Here is a 21,376-nt window from a genome sequence, read left to right as displayed (position 1 = left end):
AAGCAGGAGGGTGGAATAAGAGTTTTCTACCATACTCCCTCCAAAAACCACTGATTTTGATAAATACCTACAGACAAAAGTATCTTTGTGGGAGTCTGGGAGTTCAATGGAGAAGTTCCAGAGGAAAAAACCCAAGAATAGAGGCATTGAAGAAGAGAACAGTTTCATTTTACCTGCATCACACTACCCCAAGGAAGCAGAACTCAGTGCCAAGAGAGATCCCCTCTTCCACAGGGGAAAGTAAGAGAGTAGCAGGGGGAGAACCTGGATCCCCTGCCTATGCAAGGTGCTTCCAAAGAGACCCATGTGTTTCCCACCCCACTCAAGATACTGAGGTGACCTGCGTGACTGAGGGACAGGGAGAGCTGGGAGCACAGCACCCAGGGATTGGAACTCACAGAAGTGATGCAGATCCTATTAACCAATTTGCAGACTCCACTAGGAAGCCTGGGGATGCCTCACTTCAGACCCCCTGTCTGATCAATGGGCTCTGTCCATTGCTCCATGTGCCTTACCATACATCCTCCTTAGCTAGCTCCCTGTGTGCGACCCCACGGGTGGAGAGTGCAAGCTTTTATAGATGACCAGTGAGCACACACAGAAAGCTGGCTGGACTCTGCAGGACTGGGAGAAGGCACACAGAGTTGAACTATCTGCACTAGCCTAGGGAGAGCAAATGGGAGGCCAGCAGCACTCAGCCCGGCTCTGCAGGGTCAAGAGAAGGTGTACAGCCTTAAGAATCATCCCCCCCATCCCCAAGAAACAAACTTTGTGAGCAGTCACACCCACACAAAAAGTCTGAGAAATCCTTAGAATCCCTAGCAGGGCTGACAGGTAATTTTTTTAAGACTTGTTTTATATAAACAAGCGAACATATGACTTATCCTGGAGAATGTTCCTCCTGTGCTTGAGAAGAGTATGTATTCTGCCTCTGCTGAATAGAATGTTCTGTATATATCAGGTCCATTTAGTCTAAAGAATACTTCAAATTTAATGTTTCCTGGAAATTTTTAATTAGCAGCATTCCAGAAGGCTGTGTGTAGAAATGCTTGGTGAACTGTGGAGACACTTGTCTATCTGTAGTTAATAGATACTGTTGTTATTACAGTTCAGATGAGAATAATTAAGAAAAAGCTTGTGATGGCCACATCAAGCTTAACTGTGTGGCGTGCACACGGCCCCCCTGTGCGGGCTGTGAAGGTGCTGTACCTCTGTTCTGAGACCGCCATTCTTTATGCTCTGCTGCTGCTAAGAAGGTAGGTTATCATTGACCACACTCACTGTCTGCCAGCCGGGCTCCCTGCTGTATTCTGTTGATTGGAGGATGCTGGAAGGAGGCGGGAATCCACTGGAAGGACAAATACCTCCTTAGGTTTGCTTGCTGTTCCTCGCAGTGCCATGACAACAATAAGTCTTTGCAGACTGGCATGGGGGTCCAGTTTCTAGTCTTAATCTTTCCCACACTTCCAGCACCGATCTTATCATGCTCCCTTGGAAGAAACAGACCCTGACACCAGTGGGCCCCTTTGCAGGAGTCTGACTCCCAGTACTACTCCTGAGGCGTAAGTTCCATTTCAAAAGTGCCCTCGCCACAGAGGTTTGGGTCTTGGCTCCCTGTGGTCTGTCCTGTGAACTACTGAGATACTGCACCCAGCAGGGCAGTACCTTCTCATCACAGGTCTGAGTGTCAACTCTGGGGAGCCCCTCCGCCAAGCTTCTAGGTTTTCATAACCTCAGATTCATCTCTTCGTTTTCATAGACTTAAAGATGGAAGTGACATCCTGCAGTTACTATCTCGGTATTATGTCTGTGTTCCCTCTGTGCCCTTTCAGTTCTCTAATACCTATTTATCCACTTCCTTGGATTAAATACTCCCAGTGTTAACCACAGGTATATGTTCTGTTTTCCTGTCTGGAGCATGACTAATCGTACCCACTTCAGCTCTCCTTGAGGGGAGGGTCCAATATAGCAACATAAATCCAATCAAATTAAACTATGTCTGCATTTGGTTCCTGATGAACTTGGGACTTCAAAGAAATTTACTTTATTTCTAGATGATACTCGCTAAAACTAAGAACAGATTTATTAAGCATTAAGCATGATGACAGTACTTCTGAAGAAACTATACAAATTGGAGTTGAATTAAGCAGAGTTATTTTCTCAGAATGATTGTGCTATAAATCTTTCCTGAAGAGTTGGGGAAAAGTAAAAATATTTGACAAGAGAGTTTAGATTATGGACAAAGCAGTAAAACATATATTGATGATGATACTGGCTATTTTATTAAAGGTCAGAGATGCCAGAGGAAAAAAAGAAAAGTAAAAATATCTGGAACAATTGCATAACCATGGACAATGCCAGTCATACTTGCAGATTTAGATGATAAAATTTGGTAGTTTATGATTAATACCCTTTTTATTCCCATCTTTGTCTTATAAAAACAAAAATAAAAACACAATAATTCTTCATTTGAAACCAAAACTGGGTCATCGGTTATCTTTGTCATTATAAATCTTTCATCTTGAATTAAGAAATATTAAATAATTGTGGTTTTCTGAGGAAAACAGTAATAGACAATTTCCAGCCTAAATTTATCTCTTTTGGCCCAGAGTCTTCTTACTTCAAACGAAAGTGATATTTTGGTATGCTTTTATTTCAAGCATGAGTCTCAACATTTTGGCTTCTATAAATGACATTTTGCTCATCTATACAATGCTCAGGACTAGAAAAAATTGAAAAACCCATCTAGTTCTTTGTTGCACTGGGATGGAGAATTTTTACCACAGCTTTGCGTATCTGTTTGGTCTTCACACTGTAGATGATGGGGTTCATTACAGGGGGCATCAGCAGGTAGGCATTTGCAATCAGAGTGTGTACATAAGGTGGGGCCCATTTCCCAAATCTGTGAACAAAGGACAGACTGATCAATGGAATATAGAAAACCGCAACAGCCCCAATATGGGAGATGCACGTGCTGAAGGCCTTCTTCCTCTCTTCTGGGGATGCGATGCTAAGGACAGTCTTGATAATCAAAAGATAAGAAACAATAATGAAGATTGAGTCCACCCCAGCAGTGGTGATCAGGACTGTCAGTCCAACTGCACTATTGATCCTGGTGTCTGTGCACGAGAGCTTCATCACATCAGGGTGGAAGCAGTAGGAGTGGTGGAGCACGTGGCTGCGGCAGAAGGACAGTTGTTTAAGAAGCACCACCATAGGAGTCAGTATTAGTGTCTCCCTGGTGATGATGGCTACTGCAATCTGTGCTATTTTAAGATCAGTTAAGATAGAGGCATATCTAAGAGGATCAGAAATGGCCACAAATCGATCAAAGGCCATGGCCAACAGCACTGAAGATTCCATGACAGTGAAGAGTTGAATAAAAAACATCTGTGACAAGCAGGCATTAAAGCTGATCTCCCTGGCATTGAACTAGAATATCCCCAACATGGTGACCAGAGTGGATACGGACAAGCCAAGGTCAGTGGTAGACAGCATGAAGAGGAAATAATACATGGGTTCATGAAGGCTGGGCTGGGTGAGAATGGCATAGAGAATCAGGCTGTTTCCTGAGAGAGCGATTACATAGAGAAAGCAGAAGGGAGCAGAGATCCAGGTGTGGAAGGCTTCCAGCCCAGGAACACCAGTCAGCAGGAAAATAATGGACGAGGATGTGGTATTTTTGAAAGCTGACATAATTGAAGAATCTTAATCTGAGTGTTCTGTAGTTATAAACTGTATTTATTATGCAATCAACATGAAATTAATTATTTCAACAAGTAAACATTTATCAAAGAAAAAATCTGTATTATATAAAGAGCTCATGAAGATCAATTAAAAAAAGAAAACTAAGATCACATCTAATAAAGGAGCAAAACACAGAAAATGAACAATTATGGGAGGATACAGAATTTGTATGCAAACAAGTTTCATAACAACCCATTTTATTTAAATTCACATGTCTGTTGAGTGAGATTGTACCCATCAACTTCCTGACTTCATGTGGTAGAAAATGATTAAATATTTGTTGAAATCTGTCTATAGAGATGAATGAAATTTTAGATGAATAGCAAACAGTATATGCAATGAATCTGATATAGTAAATAAAGGAAGTTAGCGTCTGTTGGCCCCCAAAAGAAATCCTCTCTTCATCTCCTGGATACTCTTTCAATCAGGTTGAATATCTCCAATCTGAATAAATAACTAACATTTGTTTAGCCCCTACTAGTGGTTGTGATAATATCTTGTATAAACATACAGTCTATTTGCAACATCATAACTTGAAATGTACCTAATTAATTTTCATACCACAGAAAGAATATAAGCAATCAAGACAATTATTCCGATTACAAATAGACTGATTAGAGTATAGAGGGCCTCTAAAGTAAATATTATGGGACTGTTTCGATGTTAACTTTTTGGCATATTAAATCAAGTTTTAGGATTGCATATTCTAAACTTTGCTGTATTCAAACATGGATGAAAGTATTTATTGGCTGAGTTACTCACATGATAATAAACTGCGTGTGCCTGAATTTCTCCATCTCTAAACTAATAATGATATATATTACCCAGGGGATGATTGTGAGGACTAAGTTAGTTAATGTATGTGAAAAGCTCAGGAGGGTACTTAACAATGATGCAAAAGTTCACCAAATACTAGCTATTATCACTTAAAAATTAAAGTTAAAATGTAATATGGTCATTTCCCTCCCTTCACCACTTCTATTTGCATACCCCTCCCCACTTATCCATGTATCTTATTATCTGATAGCTGAGAGAAGAGGTGAAAATATTATGTCTCACTTATATATTAGAAAGTTGTGGTGGGGAGGGGTCAAAAATAAAAAAAGGCTTCCTTGAGAACAGGAAGATTACTTGTGCAGAAGTTGATAGGTAAAAATCACCAGGAAAAAATTCTAAGCACATCCGAATTTCACATATTTTCAAAATGCCACTACACTGTGAGATAATAAAGTGTTAAAAGGTGGTGTATAAAGGTAACAGGAATCCAGTATGGAATTATCACCATTTAAAGCGTAAGGAATGTGGACTTTTTCTAAATACTAGTTAAATAATGAATATGTAAATCTTTTTGTACTTTGATATAATCCCAACAATTTTCCTTCTTTTTTTTTTTTGAATTTGTATTCCCTTTATTTGCAGCACTATCACAGTCTGTAAATATTCCAACTTCTTCCTCAACCTAAACAATTTGTTAAAGAAAGAGGAAAAGGAGGAAGAGAATGAGGGATTGAAAGAGGGAGAGAGAGAGGAAGGGAAGAAAAAAGAAAGAGGGAGGGAGGGGAAAGAAACCCTTTCTTATTAACCCTGACTTCCTGTTGCATGTTTCTCCTTCCTCACTTCTCTCTTTAAGGGTTTATACCTCTTTAATGAGTCATACCTAGAGTGGAAATCTGACTTCTTTTTTACTGAAACATACTTATGAGGTTTCAGCTAAGCCTATGTTCTCATCTGGAGCTCAGAGTCCTCTTCCAGACTCATTCAGGTTGTTGGCAGAAGTGAGTTCCTTGTGGTGTAGGATTCAGGTCTCCATTTTCTTGCTGGCTGGGAACTGGGGATTGGTCCTAGCTCCCAGAGACTACGCTCAGTCTCAGCCATGTGGACCTCTCACAATATCACATCTTGCCTTTTCTAATCTAACTGCTCTCTCCACTGCTTTTTCTCTCTTTTAAAGGCATACATGATTAGATTAGGCCCACCCAGTATAATCTCATTTTTTGTTAACTCAAAGTCAAGTAGTCATGGACCTTACTAACACCTGTGAACTCCCTTTGCCCTAAATGTAATGTAATAAGAGAAGCAATATCCCATTACATTCATAGGTCCACTCAGACTCAAAAGATGGGTTTTATACTAGACAAATCCATAAGAGGCAGGAATCTTGAGGCTTCTTTTAAAATTCTGCCTACCATAACTGTCTAGGCCATCTAATCTCCAGATGTTTATAGGTTCATCTTCTGCAGTATCCTTTGACTGACTATCCTTATCCTCCAGCTCCATCACCAGTACTTTACATAATAATCATTAGTTTTCCAGGAACTTAGCAATATTCTCGTAAGTAATTTCCCTGCCCCAAATTTCAAGTGTTTACAAACTTTCTCCATATTGATAACAAAGTGATCTCTCAAAAATACATCTTCATGTCACTCCTCACATAGAGCTCTTCATTGCCTCCAGCATGAAGTCAAAACTCTATCTCTTTATCATAGCAGTCAAGGATCTTCCCAACCTACTTTAACAGCCACCAGTCCTCTTTCCTGCCCCAGGAACCTTTTGACATAGTCAACCTTGGCTTTTTCTATTTCACCAAACTACCAAAAACAGCAAGTTCTTTCAAATTGCTGTGCTTTGCTTAATTCATGTACCTTCTACTCTTTGAATTAGCCTAAATCTTTAGACTCATTATTTGCTCCATTTATAAATTGAACATTTCATTTATTTACATTTAAACATTAAATGGTTACACTAGAAGACATTTGGTGGCAACACCTTCTCCAAATCAAGTCAGAAGAAATTACTCCTTCTAGAGTCACATCCGTTTTTATTTAAACATCTAGAACCGTGGTTATTCCATTGTGAGTTATTTGAAAATATGTCTCTTCAACTGAAATAACTGACTGGAAGGTGAATCATTTCTTATTCATCATTATATTACCAATACTGGATTGTGCAGTGTGGGAAGGAAATATATATTTCTTGATATAAATTAAATCCAAGAGTTGTAAACTGACAATGGAAACTCACTGAACCTCCTTCATTCCCACAAAATGACTGGTGTGTGTGTGCAGGCACGTGTGCACATGCACATTGGGTGTTTTCAGTGGAAGACTGTGTCCTGGTACTGTAGAGTAAACTTTTATGTGCCCCCTTCCACTTGTTGGTGGTAATTCACTCCTTATATGAAGGTAATAGTCCAGCCCCATTGTCAGATCATGCTGCAGGTTCTGTGCTAGACTACCTTGGCTTATCTCTCTCCTCTGACTACAAAAAGTTGTTAATATGGTTGTTGGGTCAGGCAAACCTAGGTTTGTTTAAATGCTGACTCTGCCCGAAACTAAATTAAGTTTTCCAAATGAGCATTTTACATTAGAGTCTGCTTCTGTGAAATTGGTAGCTTACCAATAGCATTAATTTGTAAGGATTAAGTGAGATAGCATTTGCAAAGCATTTAATCTGCTGACTAGTACTTGGGAGATATTTAATGACGGTAGATGAGGATGAGGGTGATGCTGGTAGTGAATGGTGATAGTAGTGCCAGATGGCCTTAGACATGGTTTTGAAATGTGGCACAGCTAACCAGAAAACTCACAATCAACCAGAAAACTCGCATGCTAACAAATCATTCTAAGCAGCAAGACATATGGTCCATGGATCAATTGAACACCATCAGTCAGAATATTATGTCCCTAGTAATACAGATTTCAGGAATGAGCTCACCACAACTTTCTCTAGGCATCCTGAAAGCTTTTTGCAGTTAATAAAATATTCCTCATCCTTAAAGAAACCAGTGTGTGTAAAGTCTGATATTCTCCCTGAATGCAGTAGTTTTACTTACAAAGTATGGAGGTGTGTTCTTTTCCTCCCATTTGCCAGGAAAGGGCCTGGGGAGCTGGGAGGTTTACCGCTCAGGGGTAGGTTGCCTGTATAAGGAGCTGTGATGCAGGCTGTGTGCAATTTGTTAATCAGGAAACTCCTGGTGGACTTTCTTGCGTCCCCCAGGGTATAAAGTTTCCCAAGGGTTCATTCTACTTCAGAGCTTCCTTTCCTTTCTATTTTATTACAATTACTTTTGTCATTTACATGCAAGGACTGGTATTATAGTTCTTTGACCTTGTATCCTGGTTAAAGTTTGTTAAAAGTGAATTTGAGGGTAAAAATTCCAGAGAAAAACCACCTGCTATATGCCTGAGCTCACTCCCGATCCCTACACCATCCCTGTACCCAGCCGATAAATATATCAGCTTCCAACATCACATGGCTGAATTTTGTACATTTTTAATACAACATCCCATTTCTTTTTTAAAAAACATCACTAATTCTTTCATAAAACACGTTAAGTACCTGTCACATTCTAGAGTGTTCCACCAGGAATGCAGACTAGAACAGTCACTTCCCTCTAAATGCTCAAAGCCCAGAGAAGAAACAGACATAAAACTTGATGATCACAGCAGGACATGTTTATGGTGAGTGCATCGAAGAGAAGTATTTATCATGCAGGAAGGTCAGCACCAAGTTTGTCAGGAGACAAGGAAGAACAGAGTCTGGGAAAAACAAAAGTGACTAATAACATATTCAGCATGCCTGGACCCCTGGGTGCAAATCAGAGTGCAAGTGGCCAGTGAAACTAAACGGGGAGGCAGGATCCATGTTGCAAAAGATCTTACAGGCATTCTAAAACATTTGAGTCTAAATAATGTAATAGAAATTGCTTAGTATGAAATTTAATCTTTCTCTTTCCTAGAAAAACACATTTCTACATATTCTCGTGAAGCAACTGAAGCATTCAGGCTTTGTATTTGAGGCTCCTTAATATACTGCAGTTCCCTTCGTGGTGCAGTATCAACTGAATGATAAGAATATAGTGATTTCCTTCTAAGCCACAATATCTGTTATACAGAAATACAAGTTTAGGAAACATTCTTAAACAGAACCTCAACGAGCTCATATAATCTCAGCCAAACACTTCATCACTTACTCTTCCAAATTCTGCCTCAGATTAACCATGCGATTATTTTCAGCATTGACTCCATTTTTTTTCATATTTCCTCAAATTTATTGTATGATTCATCATTCATTTACATATCACTAGAATAAAAGACCCTCACAGCCAGTTAAGCTAACATGCCATTGATTATAAGAAGTATATAATTGTACAGCTTAGAACTGAGGAAATACATGTCATGGGACAAGGCGGGCCAGTGTCACGGGCAGAAAAAGGATTTACCAGAGACAGAGGAAAGTGGAAGGAAAAGTTTACTAGGGGTACACTGCCACAGACAGCAGCAGGCCACACAGACGAGAGGTGCCCATGTGAGCACCGAGGGTAGGTCGTTGAGGTCTTTTATTATGGGTAAGGCATTGGTGAACACACGGGGTTGGGGGCTGCGTGCATGCACAATTCTCTGGTTGTAGGTGAGGCAAGAAATTTAGGGTCTATGAAGGGCTGGTGGAGTTTATGACTCTCATAAGGTGGGCCAAAACAAACCAGCCTGAGCTATTGTGAGATTAGGCATTACCTAGGGCTGTTAGTTTGTTAGGGCAGACATGCCCAGTAAAGAATGTTCTTTATCTGTTGAGGAGTTGCAGGCAGACATCTGAGAGCCCAGGAATGGGGGTCATTGGACTTTGAAGGATGCCAGTTGGCCCCACGATACATAAGTAGTACATAACTTCTACGGTTCTTTTAAAGATTAGATGAATTAATATAAATCATATTAACAAACAAATAATGTAAAAGAATAGTTAAAAATTACTTGAGTCACCACATCCTGTATTATTTTGGCTCTTTTACATATTCCAATAGCATTTACAAAGTTAGCCAAAATCTTTAATGCATTTTCATTAAAATTACAAGTCAATAGTCAGTTACTAGGTTAAACATTTTATCTTTTTTTTATTATATATAGTCAGTTTACAACATTGTGTTAGTTTCTAGTGTACAGCATAGTGGTTCATTTATACATGCATATATATATGTATATTAGTTTTCCTATTCTTTTTCATTATAGGCTAGTACAAGTCATTGAATATAGTTCCCTGTGCTATACAATAGGTACCTTGTTGTTTATCTATTTTTTTATATAGTAGTATCTGCAAATCCCAAACTCTCAGTTTATCCCTCCATCCCTCTCCTTCCCCCCAGTAACCAGAAGTTTGTTTTCTATATCTGTGTGGCTCAGACAGTCTTGAACAAGCATTGTTTCCTAGGGTCTATAAATAAAAGCAAAAGCTGTAAAAATGTACAGACCACTCTATTTGATGATGTTGAATTCGCAGAAAAACATAGCTCATAGAAAAATGAAAGGTATTGCCTGAAAGAATAAAAGGAAAAAAAAGTATACTTATGTAGTTTTCTGTGAATCGTTGTCATTTTATAAAGAAAAGTAATATACTTTAAAATGGATTGTGCTGATGTATGCATGACTATATTATATAAAATTATATGTAATTCATACTTCTTGAGTCACTCACCATTCTTATTACAGCATAAGTTAATGGTGTAGCTTTCATGAGAGCATTCTTTTAACACATTTATTTTAAAACACACTAAAAAACATGGTTGCCCTACCTTTAAATTCTCCATTTTTGAAATTTTACTGAGCATTTATGAAATTTGAATCATTGTATTTGTGTTTTTATTGCTTAGACTTGAATGTGCATTATGTCCCTTCTGTTAAATAGTAAATTTCTGGAAGCTAATTGTTCTCATCGTGCCAAGAGTTTCCTAGGTTGGTGATTTTCCCTCTATTTCATGCTCTTCCTATAGAAAGAGACAACTAACTATGACTCCTCTTAGTATCTGGTACAATGACATGTATACAGTATCATGCATAAGAAACAGCTGTTTGAAACTTTATTTCAATTTAGGTATGTATAGTCAGATAGTTATTCCTTGAGAATGGAGACCATGTCTTCCTTCTTCACTGTTTCACTCTAAGTACTTCCCATAGTGTTTGCCAAAATGAAGGTGTTCCAAATATATTAGAATATGTACAAAGTTATACAAAAATAAATTTAATTCAATAAGATATATTAAGTTAGCCGTTATTAACAAAGCACTGTGATTGGGTCTGTGCAAGATATATCAGTCCGCAAAGGATAATGCCTGTTTTCAAAAAGTTTCAAATCAGGCATAACCAAGATGGAGGAATAGGAAGACCCTGAGCTCACCTCCTCCTCCAGGCACAGCAAAATTACAATTTACAGAGTAACTATCAATGAGAACCACCTGAATACTTGCAGACAAGATCTTCTACAACTAAAGATATCAAGAAGGAACCACAGAAGTGTGGGAGTGCTGGGGGCGTGGTATAGTTAAGACCCACACCCCTAGTGGGTGACCCACAGATGGGAGGATAAGTACAGATGCAGAGGTTCTCCCAAGGAGCATGGGGTCTGAGCCCCAGATCAGGGTCCTGTGCTGGGAAGATGAGCCCCCAAAACATTTGGCTTTGAAGGCCAGCGGGGCTTAATCAAAACAGTATGGTATGGCACAAAACAGACACATAGATCAATGGAACATAATAAAGAGCCCAGAAATGAATCCACACTTACATGGGTATTTAATCTATGACAAAGGAGGCAGGAATTTACAATGAGGAAAACACTATTTTCAGTAAGCAGTGCTGAGAAAATTGGGCAGTTACATGTAAAAGAATCAAGTTGGACTACTTTCTTACTCTTTATAAAAAAAATAAATTCACAATGAATTAAAGACTTAAATGTGAGACCTGGAACCATTTCATTTCTACACAAATTATAGGCAGTACACTCTTTGGCATTAGTCTTAGCAATATTTTTTTGGATATGGCTCCTCAGGCAAGGGAAATATAAGAAAAAATAAACAACTGGTACCACATCAAATTAAAAGCTTTTGCACAGTGAGGAAACCTACCAATACAAAAAAGGCTTCCTACTGAATGATAGAAGATATTTGCAAACAATATATTCCACAAGGGGTTAATATCCAAAATATACATACAGTTTATACAACTCAACATCAAAAAACAAACAACCCAATTAAAAAATGGGCTGAGGTCCTGTACAGATATTTTCCCAAAGAAGACACACAGGCCAATAGGCACATGCAGAGATGCGCAACATGTCTAATCATCAGGGAAATGCAAATCAAACCCACAATGAAATATCACCTTAGACGTGTCAGAATGGCTATTATCAAAAAGACAAGAACTAGCAAGTGTTGGAGAGAATGTGGAGAAAAGGGAACCCTTATGTAATGGTGGAAATGTAAATTGGTGCAGCCATTATAGAAAACAATATAGAGATTAATCCAATACGGTGAAAATAGAACTGTCATATGATCCAGCAGTTCCACTCCTGGGTATTTATCCAGAGAAAACAAAAACACTAATTTGAAAAGCTACATGCACCCCTATGTTCATTGCAACATTATTTATGATAGCCAAGATGTGGAAGCAACCAAAGTGCCCATTAATATTTGAGTGGATAAAGAAGATGTGATACATATATAATTGAATATTACTCAGCCATAAAAAAGGGTTAAGTCTTGCCATTTGCCACACATGGAAGCACCTAGAGAGCATTATGTTAAGTGAAATAAGTCAGACAGAGAAAGATAAATACAGTATGATTTCATTTATATGTAGAATCTAAAAAACAAAGCAAATGAACAAACATAATGAAACAGAAACAGAGTCATAGATAAAGAGAACAAACAGGTGGCTGCCAGAGGGAGGTGGCTCAGGGGTTTAGAGGAGGAGAGAAATAGATGAAGGAGACTAAGAAATAGGTGAGGGAGATTTCAGATACAAAATAAATGAGTCACAGGTATGAAATGTACATTGTAGGGAAACGTACAGTGTAGTCAATAATTATGTTATATCTTTGTGTGGTGACAGATGGTAACTAGACTTATCATGGTGATTGTTTTGAAATTTATAAAACTATCAAATCACTGTGCTGTGTAACAGGAACTAACATAACGTTGTAGGTAATTATACTTCAAAAACAAATAGTCCCATAGAAAAAGAGATCAGATTTGTGGTCACCAGATGCAGGGATGGGGGAAGAGGGGATTGGATGAAGGTAGTTAAAAGTACAAACTTCCAATTATAAGATAAATAAGTATGAGGGAAGTAATGTACAACATGATAAATACAATTAACACTGCTGTATGTCATCTATGAAAGTTGTTAAGAGAGTAAATCCTGAGTTCTCATCCCAAGGGAAAATATTTTTTCTATTTCTTTAATGTGTCTATATGAGATAATATTTATTACTAAACTTACTGCGGTAATAATCATCTCATGATGTATATATGTTATATTATTATGATGTGAACTTTAAACTTATACAGTGCTGCACATCAATTATTTCTCTGTAACCTGGAAGAAAAATAATGTAGTATCAAATCAATCAGGGAAAAGAAACCTGACTATAAAAAAGATTTCTTAATGGTACCTGGAAGAAAGAGAAAGAGCAATACCAGCAAAAAACAATAACATAAAAATATTTTTTAAAAAATTTAAATAAATAAAAGCAGGTGGCTATTTCAGTCAGAGACTGAATGAAATGACTGAAGTCTATGGACAAGATAGATATTTATGGTGTTATTCAGAAGTGAAAACATCTTACAAGAGTGGTACTCTAATATGCATGATAACCTATAGGTAGCTTGTTAAAATGCAGATTCTTGTGCTCCATCTGAAAAGTTTCTGCTTAAGTAGTTCTAGGGTGGAGCTGAAGAACCTGCACTTTAAAAAAGAATTTCAAGTGGTTCTGATGCCCTGGTGCTGGACCACACTGAGAACAGTGAAGGATGCCAGTGGTAAGTGGGTGTCATAAATGTATCCAGTTGGTAGTATGAAGACAGATTGTGAGGACCCACAGGAATGAAGAGCCTGGGAGATGATAAACAAAAAAGTTGTGGTTTCATGAAGTTGTTAAATGGGAAATGATAATTTTATTATCTGCAGTTAAAAAGCAACAACAAAAACTTCATTATTGAGCATTTTTAAAGTATAAGAAAGTTTTTTTAAAGTGTAAATAAACTAATATTCAACTATCAGCATATAAGTAATTTTGACATTTGGAACATGTCTTTCCATACCTTTGTAACATATATGTTATGAGTATATACTCATGCCCTTGTGTATATTGATCATGAAATATACATACAACAGTGATAAAAGTACATTGAAGACTAATCTATCTTTTAATATATCATTCATATCTATATCAGTCTTTAGCTTGTTGCATGATAGTTCATATCTTATTTATCATTATTCTGAAGTAAATGTTTACTTTCCAAATTATCATTGCAGTATATAATGATGTGTTAATACCACATCATTGCATTCTTGCCCACTTTCCCCTAGTACACACATACTTAGAAAATGAATCACTAGACATTAGATCCTTAAATATCAATACATCTACCAAAGGGTCTGATGAACTTTAAAATTTATAAAGTATCCTTTTTTATATATTTTTATTGACGTATAGTCAGTTTACAATGTTGTGTCAATTTCTGCTGTACAGCACAATACTTCAATCATATAGGAACATACATTTATTTGTTTTCGTATTCTTTTTCACCATGAGTTACTACAAGATATTGAATATAGTTCCCTGTGCTATACAGTATAAACTTGTTTATCTACTTTATGTATATTAGCTAGTATCTGCAAATCTTGAACTCCCAATTAATTCACATTTCTTCTTGCTTAGTGTTGTCCATGTTCCTGAGTCATGAATAATCTATTTTGGGGAATAGCGATCATTACCAATATCTGTAAGAATTACTAAAACCTAGACTTTCCTACTGATCTAAATTATATCAAACATACCTTGATAGCTACATACCCTAGAGGTGGTGAGACTATTTGGACTCCAATTTATGAATTAATTTGTCCACTTTGCAGACATGTTTTAACCACGGTCCTGGTCTGTGCCAGATACAGTATTCTGATAGGGTTATAGGTACACAAGACATAGTCCCTGTTCTCAAAAAATTCAGTCTAGAACTCTGTAAATAGTAAGTTACTGGATCATCAGAAGAATGAAAGCATGTATAGACAGACTTTTTCTGCATATAGTGGTAACTCACATTAGTGAATGATCAAACGTCAGTCAGAGAAGACAATGTAAAAAAAATACACTGAAAAATGTCCTAAGTTAGCTTAGAATGGAATATTTTGAGCATGGTATTATGAATTTTCTTTGTCTTCACACTGTAGATTATGGGATTCATTACAGGAGGGATGGGAAGATAAACATTGGCAATGAGAGTATGCACAAGGGGAGGGGCATTCTTCCCAAATCTGTGCACCAGTGACAAGCTGATCATGGGGATGTAGAAGATGGCAACAGCACTTATGTGTGAGACCCAGGTACCAAAGGCCTTTTTGCGCTCTTCTGGGGAGGCATTGCTGAGCCCAGCATGGATGATCAGAACATAGGAGAGGAGAAGCAAGACGGCGTCCAAGGCAGCAGTAGAGATGACAATGGCCAGACCAAATGCACTGTTGGTCTTGGTGTCTGTGCATGAAAGCTTCATCACATCAGGGTGGAAACAGTATGAATGGTGCAGAACATGACTTCGGCAGAAGGACAGACGCTTAAGGAGCAGGAGTAAAGGCACAAGAGCTACTGTCCCCCTAATAACGACTGCAAAGCCCACTTTGATGATCCTTGAATTGGTTAAGATTGTGGCATATCTTAGTGGGTTACAGATGGCAATGAAGCGGTCAAAGGCCATTGCCAGGAGCACTGAGGACTCCATGAATGTGAAACCATGGATAAAGAACATTTGACCAATGCAGGCATCAAAGCTGATTTCTCGAGCATTGAACCAGAAAATACCCACCATAGTGACCAATGTGGAAAGGCACAGCCCTAGGTCCGTGAAGGACAGCATGGAAAGGAAATAGTACATGGGTTCATGAAGGCTCGACTCAGTGATGATGACAAACAAAATCATGCCATTCCCTGAGATGGCAGTGGCATAGAGACAACAGAATGGGATGAAGATCCAGGCATGGTAAGTTTCAAAACCAGGGATGCCAGTAAGAAAGAAGACTGCAGGGTAGAAAATGCTCTGGTTGAAGGATGGCATGATGAGTGAAGGAAGTAGATGTCCCTAAGGAAGAGGAGTACTTCCTACAAAAAATAGGGAGGAAATGTTTTCACTCTCTTCTACATACACAGTTTAGGATCACTAGTGAACCTTGTCCTGGTCTTCAGTGGGAGTGCATACCTAGTTATTCCTTTCTTAGATTTGGAGTTAATCTTGAAAGAACTAGAACTAGGGGAAGAGACAGAGCACTAAGATGTATGAGGACACCTGGGTTTCAGTAAGTCCCACTTGTTATCTCTAGGCTTCAGTATGTATTCATATACATTCATAAAAGAGGAGGTTAGATTAGAGAATGCTAAGTTATGTCCCACTTCTGTGATTCTAGGGTCATGGGCAGGTAGGGCATTTCTGCACAAATCTAGGACAACACAGTTCACCCTGCTCTTCACTTCTCACTTTCCAAGGCAAAAACCCTAAAGAGGTCCATAAGAGTTATAAGTCCTTGCATACCAATGAAAATAGTATACTGAGATACTAATAAATATTTTACAGGAAAAAAACTGCTGTTTGAATTAAATATGCAAAAGCTCTTGATAAAAATGAAATACTAGGAAAGAACCAATTCAATCTTTGCAAATAGACTACAGTAGGTGATAGTTGGTAAAGCGTTTATTGAAGTAGCAGCTGTAAACCTGATATGTTTAAGGGGAATTCTCCCTGAAGAAGCAGAGCTTAAGTCAACTTAGTAAGAACAAAGGAATTCACTGCAAGCTAAAAGATAACTGGACCAGAATTATCTGAGTAAGATTCTTAATATTCAAAATATTCAAATATACAAAAGGACATTGAAAATGAATTCAGGGGTTTGGAGGTGGGGGTGTGGTCCCTCGAAAGGCCTCACTGAGGCTGGATGCATCTCCAGTCAGACAGAGGATATGACTGAACAATCTGTTCCAGGATATCAGCATGTACTCACCCAGACCAAGGAATCTGTAGGATCAAAGAAGTTCCTCTATATTGGTTTTTGCCCTAAGTTTTCTAACACCCAATTTTTAACTATAGAAAGAATGCTTGGTTTTTAAAGTATGTGCATATCCTCTTTCTCTCATTCATGCATGCATTGTTTCAATAAATACGTAAAATAAAAAACAGACAAAATGCCTGTGTGCCATGAACAGAGTTAGAATTAGACCTAGTATTCCAAGAAGGCCTGTACATGACTCAGGGAAAAAAATATCTAAGTATAGGTTTAATTTGGTGAGTTTCATTCCAGCTCCTGAGTGAACAGGAAGTGGGTTCAACTTGAGTGGGAATAATTGGTTACAGGGCGTGTGATGAAGAGGACATTTGAGAAGAGAAAAATGTTCAATGTAGGAAACCTCTTGAGGACTTACTTTAAAAAAAATTAATGGCTAGAAATTTTGAATTGAGAGGAAATGCATAACAAAATAAAACCCATGGGTTTGATCCAGCTCTTGGACCTCAGAAGACAAGCCTTACTTTTTCACCTGGGACTTGCAGGAATTGAAATATGTACTTACCTTTGCATTCCCAACAAAGGAAGGCTTGAGAGTTGTCAAACTGATACCTGGGTTGAAGCCACAGGAGTGGTTAAAAAAAAAAAAAAATATATATATATATATATATATATATATATATATATTTAATAATCAAATTTAGTAATCAAATCTAAAAGAAGCAAGATCTGAAAAAAAAAAAAGCCCCAAGGAATAGCAGTATTTAAGGAAAAGCCAGAGTAGCACCTCCTAATGAGACTGCAGAGACACGGCCACTAAGGTGCACATGACCCCCAGGAACATGCAAGGACCTCATCAGTTTTTCTCAGACCTTTCATCTCAGAGCCAGGAAAAATGCCTGGCACAACAGGTACTAAGAGTGTCTAAGAGTACAAATGAATGAATTGCATCTAATAAGTGTGATAGACCCTAGACACTTAGTATCAGGCATATATTGTGGTTCCTGATACATGGCCCCTTCAAATTGGAAGTAAAGTTCATGTAACCATATTGTTATATTTTAATACAGGAGATAAACTAACAATTTTCTGATTAATCTGGTGTTTATCTTTGATACTTGGACTTTGCTCAAACTTAGATCTGGTGATAAAAAACAAATTTTTCTGGATAAAGTTGTAAGGACATTTAAATCATAAACTGTAACTGAACAGGACCCTATGGGGCCTTCCTGGGACAGACCCCTCCCCATACCCTCTGCTTTATATTCTCTGTGAAGTACCCAGATAGTAGTATCTGATGCACATTTCCTGAGTTGTTTACAGATGCTAGAAACCCCATCAAATGGAAGAAATTAACTACTTGATGACATGAGCACATAGCCCCTAGACTTACTGGCGCCTAAGGATTGATCATTAACTCCTGTGACATCATTACCTCACCATCAACCAATCAGACAATTGTGCATGAGCTGATCACAGGCCCTAGGACACCTAGCCCTCACCTTGTCTTTATAAATCTTTGCTGAAATGCATTGGGGGAGTTTGGGTGTTCTGAGCTCCTTGCTTGGTACTCTGCAATAAATACTGCACTTTTCTTCACCAAAACCCAGACCCAAATTTGGTTCGGTAACAGAAGCAGGCTCTAAAGTTCAATGCTCTTTTATCCAAGTGTCCTTCTCCTTAACAATGGTGATAATATTTGAATGCCTTCTATGTGCCAAACAGTTTACATCATTTTCTGAATCTTTCTTTCCACTCTTCTACAAGCTTCTTATGGGTATCTTTTTTCCAACTGGTATAATCAAAGGGAAAGAAAGTAAAACTATTCTAATTCAGGGAACTCTATTAGAAAAGCTTGTGGGCAGGAATAGCTTTCCCCTTTAATTCTATTATTCTTAAACTAAATGTTATTGGATGTTCTTGCACTAAAATTAATGAGCAGATATGAAATAACTACTCATAGAAAGCTATATTTAAATGTCTCTTTCTTCCTCATGGAGAATTCTTCCAAGGCAAGGGCTATGACTTAAACATCCTTGTAACAGACCGCCAAGAACATGTAAATAGATCACTCCCACTACAGAGCTTCACACCCATCACTACCACAGATGCACTGGGTATTTTTTAGCTCTCTTTCACTGATGAGGACATTGAGGCTAAGAGTAGAAAACCAAAGCTTAGAAGAATCACGTTACTTTCTCACATTTATCTCCATAACAATGGCAAACCCAAGCATTCTCTCTGACTTCAAATGGTATGCTTTATCACTTCTTATTTAAAAAGAATATTTTTAAAATTTGGAATGAATGAACACATGCAATACAGCAATTGTTTTTAAATTGATATATGAATATATATATAATATACGAATCTATTTAATACGTACAACTGAGTTTGCTAACTTCCTCCAAACTATTGGTTTTATAAGCTATCTGAAGATTATACAGTACCTGATGTATTCAGAAAAGACCTCAATACACTAAAACACTGACCTCATGCGAAGAAGACTTCTTGGGTCTGGAATATAAGGTCATTTGATCCTGCCCTCTGCTCTTTGAAAGTCATCCCAGGCAGCAGCAGCCAAGAGTCTTTTAAAGCAAAAGAGAGTATCTCAACCAAACAAACTTACAAGCAGAAAGGTCTTCTGACCTAAGGCTGGGGAAACAGTGTCTGATCAGTCCCGCCCCTGTAAACCATCTCCGAAGAGATTATCTTTTGCCAGAATTCATAGGCAGTTCTCAGGAATGAGAGAACTCTCAGATTTAGAGAGTTTATAAGAAGCCCAGGAGCTGCCAGGTGAGAACCATTTACCCAGCAGGAAAACAAATTCCTAGGAGAAAACTCTATAGAGCTGTGTCCTGCTAACCCTTTGTGCCTCAAACAACAGACTATGAAAGGCAATTTCTTTTCAGTCTAACTTCTCTGCCTTCCCCCGAGGAGAATTCTGCAGATTGATTATGATTGTAGTTCTCATTCAAGAGCAGGTTTACCCCTGTGCAGCTTACAAGACAGCAACTCAGCAAACAAGCATGTGAAAACATGTTTCACATATGTCACCAAGGAAGTGAAATGAAGACAATGAGATACCACTACACCTATTAGAATATCCAGAATCCTTAACATTGTCATCATATTCTGGGGAGGGTTTGGAGCAACAGGAAATCCCATTTATTGTTGATGGGAATGCAAAGTGATACAGCCACTTTAGAAGCCAGTTTGGTGGGTCTTACAAAACTAAACATACTCATACCATACAATCTAGCAGTTGTACTCCTTAACATATACCCGAAAGAGTTGAAAACTTATGTCTACACAAAAACTACACGTGGATGTTTACAGCTGCTTTATTCATAATTGCCAAAACTCGGAAGCAATCAAGATGCCCGTTAGTAGGTGAATGAATAAACAATGGAATATTTTCAGTGCTAAAGGGAAATTAGCTGCCAAGCCATGAAAAGACATGAAGGAAACCGAAATGCATATTTACTACTGATTGAAAGAAGTCAGAAAAAAAGGCTCCATACCATGATTCCAATTATATGACATTCTGGAAAAGGTAAACTATTGGAGACAATAAAAAGATTAGTGACTAGGGTTTGAGGGAAGGGAGGAATTAATAGGTAGAGGACTTTTAGGACAGTGAAAATACTCTGTATGGTGCTATAATGTCGGATACATGTCATTATGTATTCGTCCATAACTGTAGACTACACAACATCAAGTGTGAACCCTAATGTAAACTATGGACTTTGAGTGATAATGATGTGTCAGTGTAGGTTCATCAGTTGTAAGAAATGAAGCACTCCGGTGGGGGATGTTGATATGGAGACAATGCTTATGTGTTGGGACAGGAAATATATGGGAAATCTCTGTACCGTCCACTCAATTTGTTGTGAACCTAAAACGTATCTAAAGAAACAAGTATTAAAAACAGAGAGAGAGAAAACAACCAAAGACCACAAAACTTTGTGAGTCCCTTGTGTGTCCCTTGCTAGCTTACAAAGCCACTAGGCTGTTCTGATAACTGGCCTAAAACTGACACCAGTATATTTATCACTGTGGTGAAGATGTTAACCATGTTAGACAACTTCTGTTTAAATTGTGAAAACTCAGAAGTTGCTTTCAGCCTTGTCCATTTAGTACAGCCTTTGACAATTTGTGGTGAACTGAGAGGGTTGGTAAATTTCAGGAACAATAATTAATTAAATATGTTGCTTGGCATAAAAGGCTGTGATAGGGATATAAATGTGGAAATCCTGTTGGTCTTGCTAAGGATTCCAGTCTTCAGAGCTTTGGTTCATAAGCAGGGCTGCAGGAGATGGTACACAGTTATAGAACCTCAGGCTCTTTTCCAGCACAAACCCAAGGGATTTAAGCTATTCATCAGCTCAGGTCTAGTAATCAGTGGATACACAAAGGCTATAATGACCAATGTTCCTTCTGACAGGTAGAGTGTCTTTTCTAATTGACCTATCCCAGGACTTGAATATTTTAAATATCTTCTCTGCAGTCATCTGCCCATTTAGAGTTCAGTCCTGAAAGCACTGTCTTTCTACTCTTTTGGCTTCAACCCTACTGAACATGGAGTGCTTTTCTTG

General features: G+C 38.1%; 1 protein-coding gene and 1 pseudogene across 1 annotated transcript; both read right to left on the bottom strand.

Moving 5' to 3' along the window:
- Positions 1–2,745: 2,745 nt before the first annotated feature.
- On the bottom strand, positions 2,746–3,696 carry LOC102543463 (olfactory receptor OR51C1-like; annotated as a pseudogene).
- An 11,200-nt stretch (positions 3,697–14,896) lies between these two features.
- On the bottom strand, positions 14,897–15,841 carry LOC102543547 (olfactory receptor OR51C1-like). The gene has a single exon (XM_006203412.3). It carries the CDS (start codon positions 15,839–15,841, stop codon positions 14,897–14,899), a length of 945 nt encoding a protein of 314 aa, XP_006203474.2.
- Positions 15,842–21,376: the final 5,535 nt, after the last annotated feature.

Source organism: Vicugna pacos, chromosome 10 (assembly GCF_048564905.1).
Source record: "Vicugna pacos chromosome 10, VicPac4, whole genome shotgun sequence".
NCBI classification, from domain to species: Eukaryota; Metazoa; Chordata; class Mammalia; order Artiodactyla; family Camelidae; genus Vicugna; species Vicugna pacos.
The sequence above is the reverse complement of the archived record's forward strand: the minus strand, read 5'-3'. Positions and strand labels throughout refer to the sequence as shown.